This window comes from Cyclopterus lumpus, chromosome 20 (genome assembly GCF_009769545.1).
Source record: "Cyclopterus lumpus isolate fCycLum1 chromosome 20, fCycLum1.pri, whole genome shotgun sequence".
Taxonomy (NCBI): domain Eukaryota; kingdom Metazoa; phylum Chordata; class Actinopteri; order Perciformes; family Cyclopteridae; genus Cyclopterus; species Cyclopterus lumpus.
The window spans coordinates 15,497,645-15,512,749 of record NC_046985.1 but is presented as its reverse complement, the minus strand read 5'-3'; the positions used below and the strand labels follow the sequence as shown (position 1 = coordinate 15,512,749).

The window sequence follows — 15,105 nt, the reverse complement described above, 5'->3', positions numbered from 1 at the left end:
ATTACATTGGTGTTGGTACCAAGATATCATCTCAGAAAGCTTGCACAGTTTATAGCTACTATAAATCCAAGAGGGGAACAATATTTTCCTTCTGAAGTACAGTCATCATGTTTCAAGTCGTGTATCTCTGCACAAACCCTGCCAGTGGTTGTTCCTGGCTGCATGATATGGGGAAGGCAATTTTTTAAAGACACACAGATCTTCAACCCACCTATCTTAATCCCACAAACTGGTCCTTTTAGACTCTTAAGGGAGCCATATAAGCTGCACTTTAGACATTCAGGACATTGTACGGGCACTAAACAAAACTCTGACTTTTCTAATGACCGTAGAGAGGGTTGTTGGTGTGTCCCTTGGGCGTGTCATCGGTAGGTGAGGCCACACACCGCGTCAGTGAGTGAATCAGGGCTGTTACAGTGTAATGGTCTTCAAACAAGAAAGACAGAAAGAGTTACTACAGCAGCTCACATGCCTCTTCTTCCTTCTGTGTAGAGACAGACATTTACACTAATGCATGTATACAGGACAGGGCTTCTGGCACGACGGAGCAATAATATCTCAAACCATCAGGTGTGTGTGTGTGTGTGTGTGTGTGTGTGTGTGTGTACGCATGAGATGGATGAGTGTCTTCAAAGATAAATGGGAGCCTATTATTCGTGCCTTTTATAGACAAACTCCCCGCTGACTTCCGAATGGGAATAGCGCGCAGTCTTCCCGCATGCGCGCAAATACACACACACACACAAACACACACACAGACACACACACACAGACACACACACACAGACACACACATATTCCCATAACGAGCTGCAACCGAGGGGCCCTAGGCTGTGGCACATCTGTTGTAGCGGAGACATAAGGCATTCATGCAGGGACTCTCAAGATTCTCCATGTACACATACTGTACACGCACATACACACTCACTGCATGTGGTGAATGAGATTCTTTTATTTTCTAACAAAAAGGAAGTGGTGGAGGGGTCTTATGACAATTTTAGCTAAAAATCCCTTCTGGATAGAACCATGGCTGAACACAAAGACACACATTCTCTCAAACTGGCCCACTGACCTTCAGATACCCTCTGCAATACACACAGCTTTTAGTATTCTTCCCCTTTAGTGCAGAAGACAGGCGGAGGACGAAAACATGGAGGCAGAGTCATTTTGCATAATAAAGACATTCAATTCAATAATGGTGAGGGGAGGAACTGTATGTGAAAACAATTTCATCCTACCAGGGAAAAAAATACTATATACTGTATATAACAAGCTTTTTTGTATAGAGTTTTGAAAAATGCCACAAATTTAAGAAAAGCTTGAACTGTCAATTGTGTTCTATTTTAAACAATAAGGAAAATCCTGGCCCGACCATCAAAGTTGTGCATGGGGAAAGCATGCAGCCCTTCAGCATGTCTGTAAGCCTCCAGTATTTTAGCAAAGCAGGGCATAATCTGAAAAGGTCTTTGGCTTTTTCTCACGAGAAGAGAGTCAATGAGCGCACACCGCCGTGGTGTTACGGAGGACTCAGCCCTCTCTGTCTGCTACAATATGCCAATCTAGAGCTCTCCAAGCTGGGCTTAGCTTCCCGGCCCTGGCCCCACCTCCATCCCTCCCTGTGCCAGTGTCAACTTCAGCTCAGTACAGCGCCAGCCGCTAACGCCAGGCTGAGCTTAGTGTGAGGCAATGCCCGCTCTCCACTCGCACATTGCGGAATGGCTGGGCAGCAACAACCACAACACATCCGACAGGAGAGACAGCTTACATTGAGCATTGTGCATTACTGTCACATGACATGAACGTTTACTTTGAAGCACCACTAGAACACGACTGGTCGACTGCATTATGTGCCATTAGGCCATTTATATCTTTAAATTGTCACCTGGCGCCTGAATGTTGGGTTCCCTTTTACATAAATAAAGACACGTGCGAGATCCGAGATCGGGAGCATTCCTCTCAACAGCCTTCAATATGTCAACAGCGAGACAGCAGCTCATAGCTAACGGTGCTCCCTGCGCTAACAGACAGTACCTGGAGGGGAACTGGAGGGTGGGCGCTACACCTCTGTGACGCTTCCGTTACAGCACAGAAGCTCAGAGGACAACACACACATTCTCTGCTCCACTATATCTTCAAAAAGACAATAGCTTTTTGCTGATATATCAATGTTCAGAATTTTAAAAAAAAGCTCCTTTAAATTGATGCATAAAAAAATCATCAGATTGCAGGAAATTAAGGGTTTGACGCTCGAAAAAATACTAACTCCCCTGCTTAATATGCATCCACCCCGAAGTTAAAATGAAACTTGCGTGTAATAAACCAACCCAGTCTAAAACAGACCTTTGCCTTCAAAAGTCTATTTGAGAGCCAATTTTCAGACCTAACCTTGGGGTGACTTTGGATCTGTGAGGGTAATTATATATGATTCCGAGAGAAGTAGTCAAGTGTTGAAAACAGCCGCTCATGGTCTGGAGACTCTTGAGACAAAAGCTACAGAGGGATACTTGTCATGCAGAGGAGACTTTCGCTTGGTTTAACAAGGAGCTGATAGGCAGTGGGCTGAGAGAGAAATAGGTCTATATTCAAAATAATAAGCAATTGATGGTAGATTGAAGTTTCCTGTTTCAGATAGCAGCTTCTGTTGAACTGGCTGTGACTTTGTATAAGTAATTTCCCAGCGGACGATCGTACTGGAGAGTTGCGTGGATAATGCACTGTTGCCCCCATGAGGCGAGGTGGAAAAAAACTCAAATGTGGTTTCTTTGAAACTCGCTGCAGCCAAAGAGTGAGACAATAAGGATAAAGAGCAACAAGTGGAAACCAGGACAATGTCTCTTCACCTAGATCTCTGTCTGATGCCAGTGGGCCTTGTGGGTGCAGCGCTCACTACATAAGGATAATAGAGGAAAACGAGTCCTTTGTTATCTTAGTGCTCTTAGGTACACCCCTAAGGGGGTCTTTGGAAGGGCGACAGGATCCCGGTCGGGGGGCCTGTATCTGTCAACTCAGTTTAGGGACCGTCTCATGGCGGCTGACCCAAATCGGCTCCCTGGGGCAATCCCGGGCCCCTCCACAGGACTTCCCAGCTGCAGATAATAGGCTAGTATGGCAAAGTATCCAGACATTGGAACCAAAGCAGCCCTGACAGCTGTCAACCGGAACAAACGTCGTCCTGCATGACACACACACACACGTGCACAAAACTAGGATGGTAGTGTAGGCTGTGTGTGTGTGTGTGTGTGTGTGCGTGTGTGCGTGTGTGTGTGCGTGCGTGCGTGTGTGTGTGTGTGTGCGTGCGTGCATGATTTCTTTCCTACAGAGGTGTGTAAATGTGTGCATTTCATTGTGTGTGTGGTGTTAAGTGTCCCTCCGCGTGTGTTAGTGTCCCTCCGCTTTTTTCTTCTGGTTTCAGGCACTGCCTATCCACAGCTCTGGTTATAGCCCCGGCATTTCCAGACAGTATTCAGGCGAGTCGACGCCATGTCAGGAACAATTTGGCGCAACGGCTGCAATCTCTTCCTGTGAGGGAGCTGTCATGGGTGAGAAATCAGAGACACCTACGTGACTAGCTGGGTTGCCTCGGAGCTGAAAGACAGGCTTGCTGACATGACCTGATTTCACCCGTTTTACAGAAAACTCCAGCAGAAGATAAAGGAGCCTGCTGCTCTGCAATATGGAGTAATATCATTGTTACCCCAGGCACAGGGGTTGTGTATGTCATACTGCATATGCTACACAGCTGAGGCAGTAGTTCTGTCAACAAGGATGGACCGATGTCATCCATGCTGGTGGCTCAGCAGGTCCGTATGAGCGGGTTCAGCAGGCTGTCATGCTCTTGTGATGCTCCAGGTTCATGAGGTGATCTGTGCGACTGTGGCTCAGTGGTGAGCAGGGTCGTCCTACAATCAGAGGATCGTGCATTTGTGCTCATCTTCAATTTGTTCAAAATATTGGCACGTGCTCATGTTGCCGTGTGTGTGAGGATCACACTATGGTACACATTCATTACATTGGTCTTATGAGAGGTACATTTCCATTAAGACGTACACAATATTATAAGATATTGTAGATCCTTTTATGCAATATACCTCACTTCATAGAACTACCTGTGCTGTGATACTTCCGTTAACAAATTATTTTCCAGGTTCCATGGCATTGCTTAATTGAAAACATTATGCACATACAGTATATATATATATATATATATATATATATATATATATATATATATATATATAGCCATTTCATGTATATTTGTTGTTACAAATATTTTTCTTAAACTACCCTGCACTCAAAAAGACTCTAGAGTTGCCCACACTAAAGGTCTGTGGTTCAGCGTCCAATGGAAACAGGACAGAGGCATCTCCCCATGTGAGGGATTATAACTGCATAAGTGGGAAAGAGAGAGTTGCTGAAAAAGAACAACAGTGCTCGACAAATCTTCGCTGAGTAAGTGAAGTTCAAAAGCTAAGAACCTAATAAACAAGCAACAACAGACAATAAATCCAAAGCCCCAGAGGAAAATGAAATGGAAAAACTGCTTGCTTCCGCCCACGAGCCTCTGAGCAGAACAGCGGACGTGAGGATAAATCCCGCTACCGCACTGGGTCTCTGGTCCGAGGCTAATTACAGCTCACTACAGGGGAGTGTACGGATGTGTGCACCTTTGTGTCTTTGTCCTTTGTGTCTTTGTCCAAGTGTGTGTTGTATGTTCACATGTGTGAACATACAGATGTGATGTACTTTTGTCTGAGTGTTTATTTCTATTGTCGCCACGCCGCCATTTACACTTTCTGGCCAGCAGAAGTTCAAACGTGTGCGCGTGTGTGTGTGTGTGTGTGTGTGTGTGCGTGCGTGTGTGCGTGTGTTCAAGTGCATAACCATATGTTTGCCTGTGTGTCAGTCTAAATGGATTTCTTTGTGAACAGAAACAGGTGCTGGTGGCTGACAGGAAGCTAAAGAAAGTGCCACACCTTCATACATGCCTGTGTGAGTGTGTATTCACCTACAGATCATGCAGTGTTCTTCCTGAGGGTTAGGGGTTGGCTTTAGACTTTGCATAGACAACTATACCACATTCCATTGAATGTGTTACATCCTGACAGATTTGTGTGTCAAATTATACACGTCCATTGATAGCCATACTTACAGATATGGAAGCAGCTACTCACAAATATTGTTGGCAGATTTAATATGCCACCAGAAGAAACGTTTAACGAGAGGTCATCTTGCTTGGACCACACCTACCTCCAAACTTGGCCTTCATTTTGATCTCAACTACACACCTGTCAAATTATGTGACATAATCTTACAAAGACAGACTGTCGTATAAACACGTGGCAAAGTACTCAAAACCACTTTTCACATTACAGTAGGTTTCCCCAGGACCACATGATGCCTTGATGACACACACACACACACACACACACACACACACACAAACATGCACACAAAATCACAAGGTTACATAACAGCAGCCACACGCTGTCACGGACGGTAATTACCTGAGAACAATCAAACACAGGGCAACATCTGGGTTATAGCACATTTAGGACACAGTGTAACCTGTGTATTTCTGGTGATGGTTCTACAGGTAGTATTGAATAGATACATAACATTGTTGCACAGGCTAGTCTGTCAACTAAGCACCAAACGGTGGTATTAAATTAAAAGTCTTTACATAAGCACAATCAGAAGACGTATGTTTGGTTTGATGGGTTTTCTCTCTCTGGCTCTCTCCTCTTCCACCTAAACCTTTATCATACAACTGCATGAATCAAATGGGGCTCTGCCGAGCCACTGCACTAGACAATGAATCGCACTAAATTGGTAAGATGCACAACAAATATGGAATAAATACTGAGTACACAATGCGTGAGGTGAATGCATTACACTGTCTGAGAGATGAGACAGCCTACCAGACACAATAGCCTTCAATATGAGCCAAAAGAGGCGACATGCACTCCCAAACACATATAAACACAAACACACACACATACACACACCTACACACACACACACACACACACACACAGCACAGACAAACAGAGTAATTAGTCTTTGATTTCCCCCGGCAGTGTTCTGGTACCAGGGGGCAGCTGCTGGGACCCTGCTTTAGCCTTGGCTAATTTCACTCACGGCTTGATCTCGACCCAGCACAGGTGCCCAATTGGCACCCGACCGCCGTTGCCATGGCAATGCCAACTTCGGGGGCCAAGAAAATGCCAGTTGTCCAAGGAGCTAAACCACAGGAGCCATGGATGTGGTAGTCATTATGAACAGGCCGCATTAGTGCAAATAGAGGACACAGTCAGATATGGAGAGTTTAGTTCAAATAGATTTCCTCTTTTCCTTTCTTTACTTCCTACGGGTTTCTGGCATTTATGTTTTCCTGTTTAGAAAACCATGTCTGTTATTCAGAGGTTGGCATCAATCCCAAAAACAAAACATTCTGTGCTGCAGACGGTGCACAGACAGCACTGCAGATCGCTCTAACCTGGGCTTGAGTGCCTCTCTGTGGTCCACAAGTGTCACTGCAACGTCAAGCTGCCGTTCCATGCCTCTGCACCACGCTAAAACACGCTAAACTGAACCGTTGTTTCGGGCACTTCTGCTTTAACAAGCTTTTTCTGTTAATCGCTCCAGAGGATTCAGCCCTCGCCCCTTGCACTCATTGAACCCACAGGAGAGGCTTGCTTCCTCTCACCTCTGTTAACAGGGAGATCCAGACTACGAACGCCGAGGGACCCGCTCCTCAAATCACCTTCACTCGTTCGTTATCAAGCTCAGGACGAAACATCTGGATGGCACCTTGCACACTAAGCAAGCTGACAAGTTGGATGAGGCTCGGTCAAGTGTAAAGGGTTCATGATGTTTGAAGAGAAGGGGGAGGTGGGCAAAACAGTGCAGTTTATAAAGAGGAATGGTGGGCAGCAACAACCACAACACATGAGACTACTTACATTGAACATTGTGTATTACTGTCACATCTGTTGAAAAATACACCTTATTCCTCATCACGATAGGCTATGATGACATCACGAGCAGACACGCTCAGTCTAATTTAAGGTTTACGTGTTACACTAGCTTTTAAATTTCCCTTGATCAAAAATATCACATTTGACTCCAGTGAATATGCAGGTTTGCATGCTGTGCATATTCTCTTCTCTGAACTGGGTGCATTAACACATACATTACTTCCACTTGTTAACGGATTAGTCTGAAACTCAAAATCTCACACCACACTCAGGAGGACTTAATTACAGTGAGTTTGTCCTGCGCGACAACAACAGTTTTGAAGTTTTATGTACCATTTTAAATGGTAATGCAATAGCCCAATTTGTCTGTAACGACCATTAAAGTTGAATCTAATTTGATCCAATTAGCCATTTCACACCCATTTCATTTCTTTATGAACTCATTTCAGCAGACCCATATTGTGGATTTCTTACCTAAGGCCATCTTCTAACCAGGAGTCATTTTAATTGCCACATTGCCATCTGGTGAATGGATGAAGTGTCTTTATCACAGCCATTTCCAGCCATTTCAAAGCTATCAGAGGTAGTTTGTTCACACTGAATGAATTTTCAAAAGTCTAACCTAAGGCTCTTGAGCTAGATGAAAGTTTGCAGCTCCTTCCTCGACACTCTTGACTGACCGTATGAGCTTGTGTCATTTGGCCAGGGGCTCATTCGCTCCTGCTGATAGTCTTGTTTGAAATGATCAGCAGTTTCTCTAAAGCTGTCCTTAAAACAACACACATGAGAACACAGTCTCTCCTTTCCTCTGGCAAACAGTTGTAGATGTCTGGGGATTTGATTCACGTGGCTGAAAAAAATACACATTGAGGTTCAACTATTTCATTTGGGATCCTGGTCTGAGCCTTGAAATTCTGAGTGTACTTATTCTGTAAAGCTTATTTCAAAGCACAGTCACATCCCATAGTTTATATCGTCGTTGTACTTGGTGCTATGGGTATCTTCTCTTGTAGCTTGTGGTTTATGGTGCTGTGTAATATTAAACACTGAAGAGTTGTTGCCACTATCAGCAATGCACCAACCGATTATATAAGATATAATATAAAGTGTTTTTACAGAATAGAAAGCACTGTGGCTCTCATAACTGGTTACAGAATACTCCCTACAGATCGACATTGAAATAGTCAAGCAAATCTGTTTATTTTTATAATCAACTGGCCTTGATTAAAAAGAAAGAAAGAAGTGCTTCTCTTCTGCATAACAACTACTTCACACTTCTGTCCAGATGGTGGCAGTAGAAGCAACTTTCATTAAACAGCAAGGAAGCCTTCAAAGTCTAGACAATTACTCAAACACTTCATGCATCACTGGTTACAAATATAGTAATGGTAGTGTGAAGACACCATGACATAACAATTCAAAAGGTCCTGTGTTTGTGCTTTCTGTCTAAATCAAGCTTTCCAGTCAGCTCAGAGGACCAATTATGTCACCAACAAACCTCATCATTCCATTAGGATGATCTAAAGAAATGGAGTGAGAGAGCTCAACTTCACTCTCAAACCAAACTTGAAACAGCAAGGGGCACATTTACGCAACACAAAACCAAAACTAAAACTAACCAACTGTGTAAACACACTCTTGAACTCTCGTGCAAGTGGAAGTTAGATCATCGGTGTGAAGATCTATTGAGCCGAGGCAGACAGGCTGCAGCATGCTGCACAATGACTGCATACAAATCACAGCATGATAATCTGATGGCTGATCCTGAACAAGACAGACACACACACACACGCGCACACACACACACACACACACACACACACACGCACACATGCCCACACACACACACAAGGCTTGAATGCTCTCAACAAGTAGAGTCACCGAAACTTGCAGAGTGACGACAGCAGTTCCTACCTTAACTCCCCTTTGCTAATGTTCTTACATGCAAAAAAAACAATAGCAGTCAGTGAACATATGATTATGAGTATCAGTCTGATCTACTACTAGAAGGGAGTGCAATTTATGGAATTTACATAAGTTGTAATAATTACAGTTGTAATAATATTTTAGCTGTTGGTTAATCTGAAATACAATCAAACTAACTACTGACCAACCTAACTGGTTCATGAGAAGGGTGATATCTGTAGGAAATAACAATAAGAAACAATAAGAAAACGGCATGTGCTTGTTGTGCAGCTGCAAAGCTGACATTGACGCTGCAAGCGTGTTGATTCTGTGACTTTACAAATGTGGCACCCAGCAGGCAGGAAGCTGCTGTGTTGGAATATGTCTGCAATGTGAACAACCACGCTATGTCAGCTTAGGTTAGAGGTGAAGGTCATCTGTTCTTTTTAAGGATTGGTAGATGAAAGTTATCCGATCATCAGTTACACCACTACAGAAACCTTCAGCTTTACTATGCAGACATACACAATTAAACCTGACTGATGCGTGATTATGAGTTACTATATTTCTGGTCTCTTTAACTTATTATGGCTAAATGGATTCTCTCTTTTATGTTAAGTTATATGTCAATTTAAACATTCACAGTTTTGGTTGAAAGTGTAACCACCAGGCCCAAAGCTCTCACACACCTACCAAAATAAGTGAATAAATAAAGTAAAACAATCAAGCAGCAGAACAACATGAAAGTACTCCACCCATAATAACAAGAGCAGCGTTGTCATGAATGGGTTAAACTAAAAGGTCTAGTTAACTGTGTTCCTGCCTGTATGTAGAGTAAAACAGGGACAGAGGCAGTAGCTGATAGGAAGAACTGGACAGACTGGATTTACTACTAACAACTATACCAACACACAAAGAAGCAAACGCTCACACACACACACACACACACACACACACACACACACACGTGATTTGATCTCAGTGTGTGCACACACATACACAGACATAGGGCTGTTCCCCTGTTGTGAAGTAAGTTGTCTCTGGCTAACATCCAGCTGAGCTATGTACTCATGTAGTACTGAGTCATTTACAGAAACAACTGCAGTCTGTCTGGGTACAGAGCAAACTCCAGGGCAGTAACATGACTCACTATGAAAGTCACATACAAATATATATATAAGAATAATAAAAAAGCAGCTGTTATTGTGCTTGTTAATTGTGAGTCTAAAGTTTTGCTGATGAAATATTCCGTCACCAGTGGGATGTAAGGAGCCCACACGGCCACCAGGGGGAGCAGCTATTCTCAGCAAGTGCACAAATGGAAGACAATGAAAAGGAGAGAATATATATTTGCCAAGTAGTCTTCGATTAATTCGGTATAACTGCCAACGGAATTCTTTTTTGCTTTGTGTATTGTCTGTAAAGGACCACAGCAGATGGGTGGAGGAGCGGAGAGGAGAAAGGGCAGAAAAGAGCAAAACAGCTGCATCCGCCACCAATCCCAACTGAGGCGTAACCATGGCACCGACCACATATTAATTATAAGGTTAGGCACACCTACTCTTCCACTCCGTCATACATGGTTTCTCATTCGCCTACTGATGCACACACAAAACCAAAGAGCACGTGCGTATCCAACATAGAATTGACAGCTCACTGGAGTTGAAAACCTTAGATGTCAAATGCGGGAAACGTATTTTTCGACATGAAACTTCCGCACTTCGTAAGACGTACATATTTTCAGATTTCACAGGATAAAGGTGGCTCCTGCATATCTGATATCCTGAGAAAGGATAACACTTTCATTTGAAACTCACTCGTTTCATCACCATTTAGAGGAATACGTTGTGATGGCCCTGTTGGCTTTAAGATGTCTTTGAAGTAATGAGGAACCCAGATAAATCATTCATGTCCCCCACACCAGCACCAGGATCAGCTAAGTGAACGGGTTGAAAATCATTCAAACCATCTCCCACGTACAAAGACATAAAGAGGGGTTATTGCTCACTAACATAAAAGCTAAAACAGCTGGTGACTCAGGTGTAGTCAGCGCCGTTCCCATGGGAAGGATGCAGTGGGATTGTGGGTAATCATTTACAGTTGGTCTTCGGGGGGAGATACCACACACCCTTATAAATATAGTCATACACATAACCTCACACACATACACATCACCTCAACATGTGTAAAAGCTTCAAAGGTGTAAATGATCAAACAGGGAACCTGGTGATGCACAGTAGTTAAGTGTTCTGTAGTGTTTTAGTAATGATGAGACCATAAAAGCAGACATCATAAGCACATGTTGTTGAACCTCTCAGTTGTACTGCCAAAGAGTGCACACACAACCAAACTATTTGTGCACAAGGACAAAAGGGTGAATAAGAAATGGGTGAAACGGGTCATGACGGTTTGGGGAAATAAACAAATGAATAAAATATGCAAACACATACTCCCCTTTTCTCTCAGTTCCACACACACACTTTGACTCACCCTGTCTTTGTCGTCCACCACATCGCACAGCATGTCATCCAGGTCCAAAATGCCTCCATCTCCATGTTCCAACCTGTGGACCTGGACCCAGTAGCTGGGGTCCTGGGAGAAAAGAGAAAAAAAAGGAAATAAAGAGAGAAAGTATTAGCTCTGGAATGAGATTAGCTTTATTTGCACCACAAAGACTCAGGATCTGAAGCCTTATGTAAGTGAAGCCATACAACATGTTAGCACTGCCAGGCCAAAGGAATTAGCAGCTTGTGTCTCCTTAGGAAACAGCTGATCCAATCACCACGTGGCTCATATAATGATCCGGTCAGCTGGCACACAGGGGTTCTGACATGCTTATGGATTGACATTGTGATAACAGTTATGACATATTTTAATCTCCCGCTGGATGGCCTGCAAAGTAAGCATATGGCTCATGCCTTTGTCCAGGAGTAGAAGAGAGAATAATGCAGGCACCACAGGAGGTGACACATCCATCCCTTCTTATAGTAACATTCACTGCATAGGAGGTGATAACGCTTTGATGCAGTTTACATCTGTCACCCCCTTCCTTGCGTTAGCATATGAATATCATTCATGCATACGTAACACCTTCAGGAACAGCATGTGTGGCAGATTAAGTACATAAAACGTTCTGTTGTCTTTGAACGTCTTTATCATCAGTGTTGCGTCTGAACGTTTCAGCCTTATGCCTGAAAAAATGTGGGTTGGGGGGTGGTGATCATAGGGAACACCTTTTTTATTCAACGTTCATGTTTTTGTTGTTCGATGAAAGAATAAAGTTCTACTCACAAAATGTCAAAAAAGTCTAAAATGTCATTTTTTAAAGTTGTATTATAAATGTTTGCATGCATGTCTGCTTATGACAAGGTAAATACAGTTAAATTACGCCAACATTTTCACTTTATTCCTGTTAATTCCCATTAATTCCGGTATATTCCCGTTAATTCCCGTGGAAAGTTTCCAACTTTTAATATTCCCGGAATTTTGCAACCCTGCTCAGTACACAGTGAAACCAATCCAATGTGAACTTTTAAGATGAGAAACACCAATAACTTCTCAAATGATGATGAACTGCTGAATGTTTTTGTTAGTTTATGCTTTAATGCTGCATCAGACAGTGACCAGTAAGTAGGGTGCTACATAGAGGCGCAGGTCAATAGTTTGAGAAGTGTAACTGTATGGGGAAGGTGGGGACGGTGGTGGGGAAGGCCAGCAGCGTGCTGGGGTGTCCTCTGGATACTGTGGAGGTGGTGGGAGACAGGAGGATGATGGCCAAGCTATCGTCCCTGATGGACCACCCCTCCCACCCCATGCAGGGCACTCTGGCAGCGCTGCACAGCTCCTTCAGCCACCGGCTGATTCATCCCCGGTGTCTGGGGGAGAGGTACCGCAGGTCCTTTCTCCCCGCTGCTGGCAGGCTACACAACAAGCTGAGCTCCCAGTAGGCCACAAACACTTGAACACTTTGGACTTCGCACTGAACAGCACTTTAGCCCAGTTGTGCAATACTAATACGTTTAAGTACTTTTTAATTTTTAAATTTATTTTATACACTTTATCCACTTTATTCTATTTCTACTCAGTCTTTATATATAATATTCTTCTTGTTTTTTTACTCTTTTATCTTAATTCTGTTATTATACTACTTGTTTTACTTATTACTGTGAGCAATGCTGCTGTAATCCTGTAATTTCCCCACTGAGGGACTAATAAAGGATTATCTTATTTTATCTTATCTTATTTTATGGCTACATGTCCATATATCCTTAAAAGACACAATTACATACTGTGTGCAGAACATATCGATACTTTTCACAACAATACGCATGTTCGTGTGAAGTCTCATTAATATGCTGTGCAGCCCTTCAAACGCAGAGAGGACTAACGACAGAGGCAGGGGAGTTGGGAAATAATGGTGTGATGTTTCCAGGATGGCTGGCAAATTTGACGCTGAAAAATGATTGTCATACACCTAATGTCTACAGACAGTGCACTCCGCCTTTGGGTAATCATCAGGAAATACACATAATAGTAAAACATGCAAGCTTTCAAATAGGTCACTTAAAAACAGACATTTTGTTTTGATTGTCTTTAATCCTTATAGAAATAAAATGGGTTATGCTGGGTCTCTGTCGACTACTAACATTCATGTTAGAATTAATATAATACATTTATTTCAAAAGCGTATATGGCAGTTATTGACACTCTGCTAAGCTCACTCCACTAGTTTATAAGGAGTTACATTCTATAGAAATGATAAATTTCTATGCTATAATATACTTGATGGAACAGATTTCAAGTCTTGACTTCTCAAACATAGTTACTGCGTTTTGCCTTTATAGAGCAGCATAGTCTTTGGAGGAAATTACTGGATATGTAAAGCAGCTTTGTAGCGTGAATATTGTTGAAGAAGAAAGAAAGTTTGGATGTTTGATGCTCAGAGATGAAAAGTTGAGAATAAATAATTGTTCTCTTCCTTCCTGCCTGTTCTCCCTCCATCAGACAGGAGGTAACCCTTCAGCTCAGTGACTGTCCTTTCTCCTTCACCATGTTACCAAGGAACCTCCTCACTCTCTTTCCTTCCCTCTGTCTCTTTTCCTCCCAAACGGGTCTGTGGTTAAATGCCTTCATGCACGCCTCTGTTGTACTGAACTTCAATGCGGTTCACCAGGCAAAATGGTCCAAATCATGAGGGGAATGACTGTGTGGTATTTTCCTTCCTTCTGAGGTTATTAGGAGGGAAGAGACGTCAAGTTCATCAGGGGCACTCCCAAAAGACAAGACACGGAATCGGATGCAAAGAGGGAATTATCTAGTTCCCAAGAGGAATGATGCAAAAACTACACCACCATACCACCACTAGATATAACATAGGACTGGCAATCTAGAGGAAGAAAGACCGAGGAAAAAAGTCAACCTCTCTGGAAGTCATCATAAACCACAAACTGACCCTCAGTATTAAACAGGGGAAAGAAATCTTCAAATGTCGACACGCCCCACGTCCGTTTTGGCATGGTCCTCACCCAGACTTGTTCCTCGGATGGATTATGAGGAACAAATATGACTCAGATGGGAGCTCAGCCACATAACTTAATCCCAGAATTGCACTCTGGGTGGAAGGAAAGCATTTGACGCTGACTGTTTATATTTGACTTGGTTCAAATGTGTGTAGGGAGCCAAGTCTGTGGTGCTTTGAGCAGTTCAAGACTTCTTCATCATGAGAGTATTAGCAGAGAATTCATCACTAGCTGGGATTGGGTTGGATTATGTGTTTTCGGGGGAGGGGGGGTCATCTCTGAATGTTTTGGAGTAAATACCACGCAAACACACACAGCTCAGGGTTTGTTTTTTCCCCCTTAACTTGTAAGTATATCAGTAAGACCTCCTATAAGACACAGTTGGTCAAGTTAGCCATTCAGCTCACAAAAAGCCTAAAGGTCAAATCCCCTGTTAGCCTATGTTTTAGTATCATTCATTCTTTCTCTCCAATCCTTAAGACCCATGCTACTTTTGAGAATGTGTAGGAGGACATGTCTTTTACTGGTGTATTCCCACTTAAAACATGCTGTTCCTTTCCCAGTTGGTCCCCCATGCAAACCTTTCAGTTTTTTAACCTTGAATTATATTGAAAGTTGCTATGTGAACTGATTAATTGGTAGTCAAAATAACTATATACATAAAGTTGAATATCTAGTATACCCTTGCTACCGTGGAAAATCTG

The 15,105-nt window shown here is 42.9% G+C and overlaps 1 protein-coding gene across 3 annotated transcripts in view; it reads right to left on the bottom strand.

Annotated features, from left to right (window-relative positions):
• LOC117749660 (partitioning defective 3 homolog) overlaps positions 1-15,105 on the bottom strand; it is a 309,108-nt gene that overhangs the window by 261,326 nt on the left and 32,677 nt on the right. For all 3 annotated transcript variants that reach the window (XM_034560341.1, XM_034560342.1, XM_034560343.1), the window contains exon 2: positions 11,373-11,474. In XM_034560341.1, the coding sequence (XP_034416232.1) occupies positions 11,373-11,474 (102 nt within the window). The remainder of the gene's footprint in view (positions 1-11,372; positions 11,475-15,105) is intronic.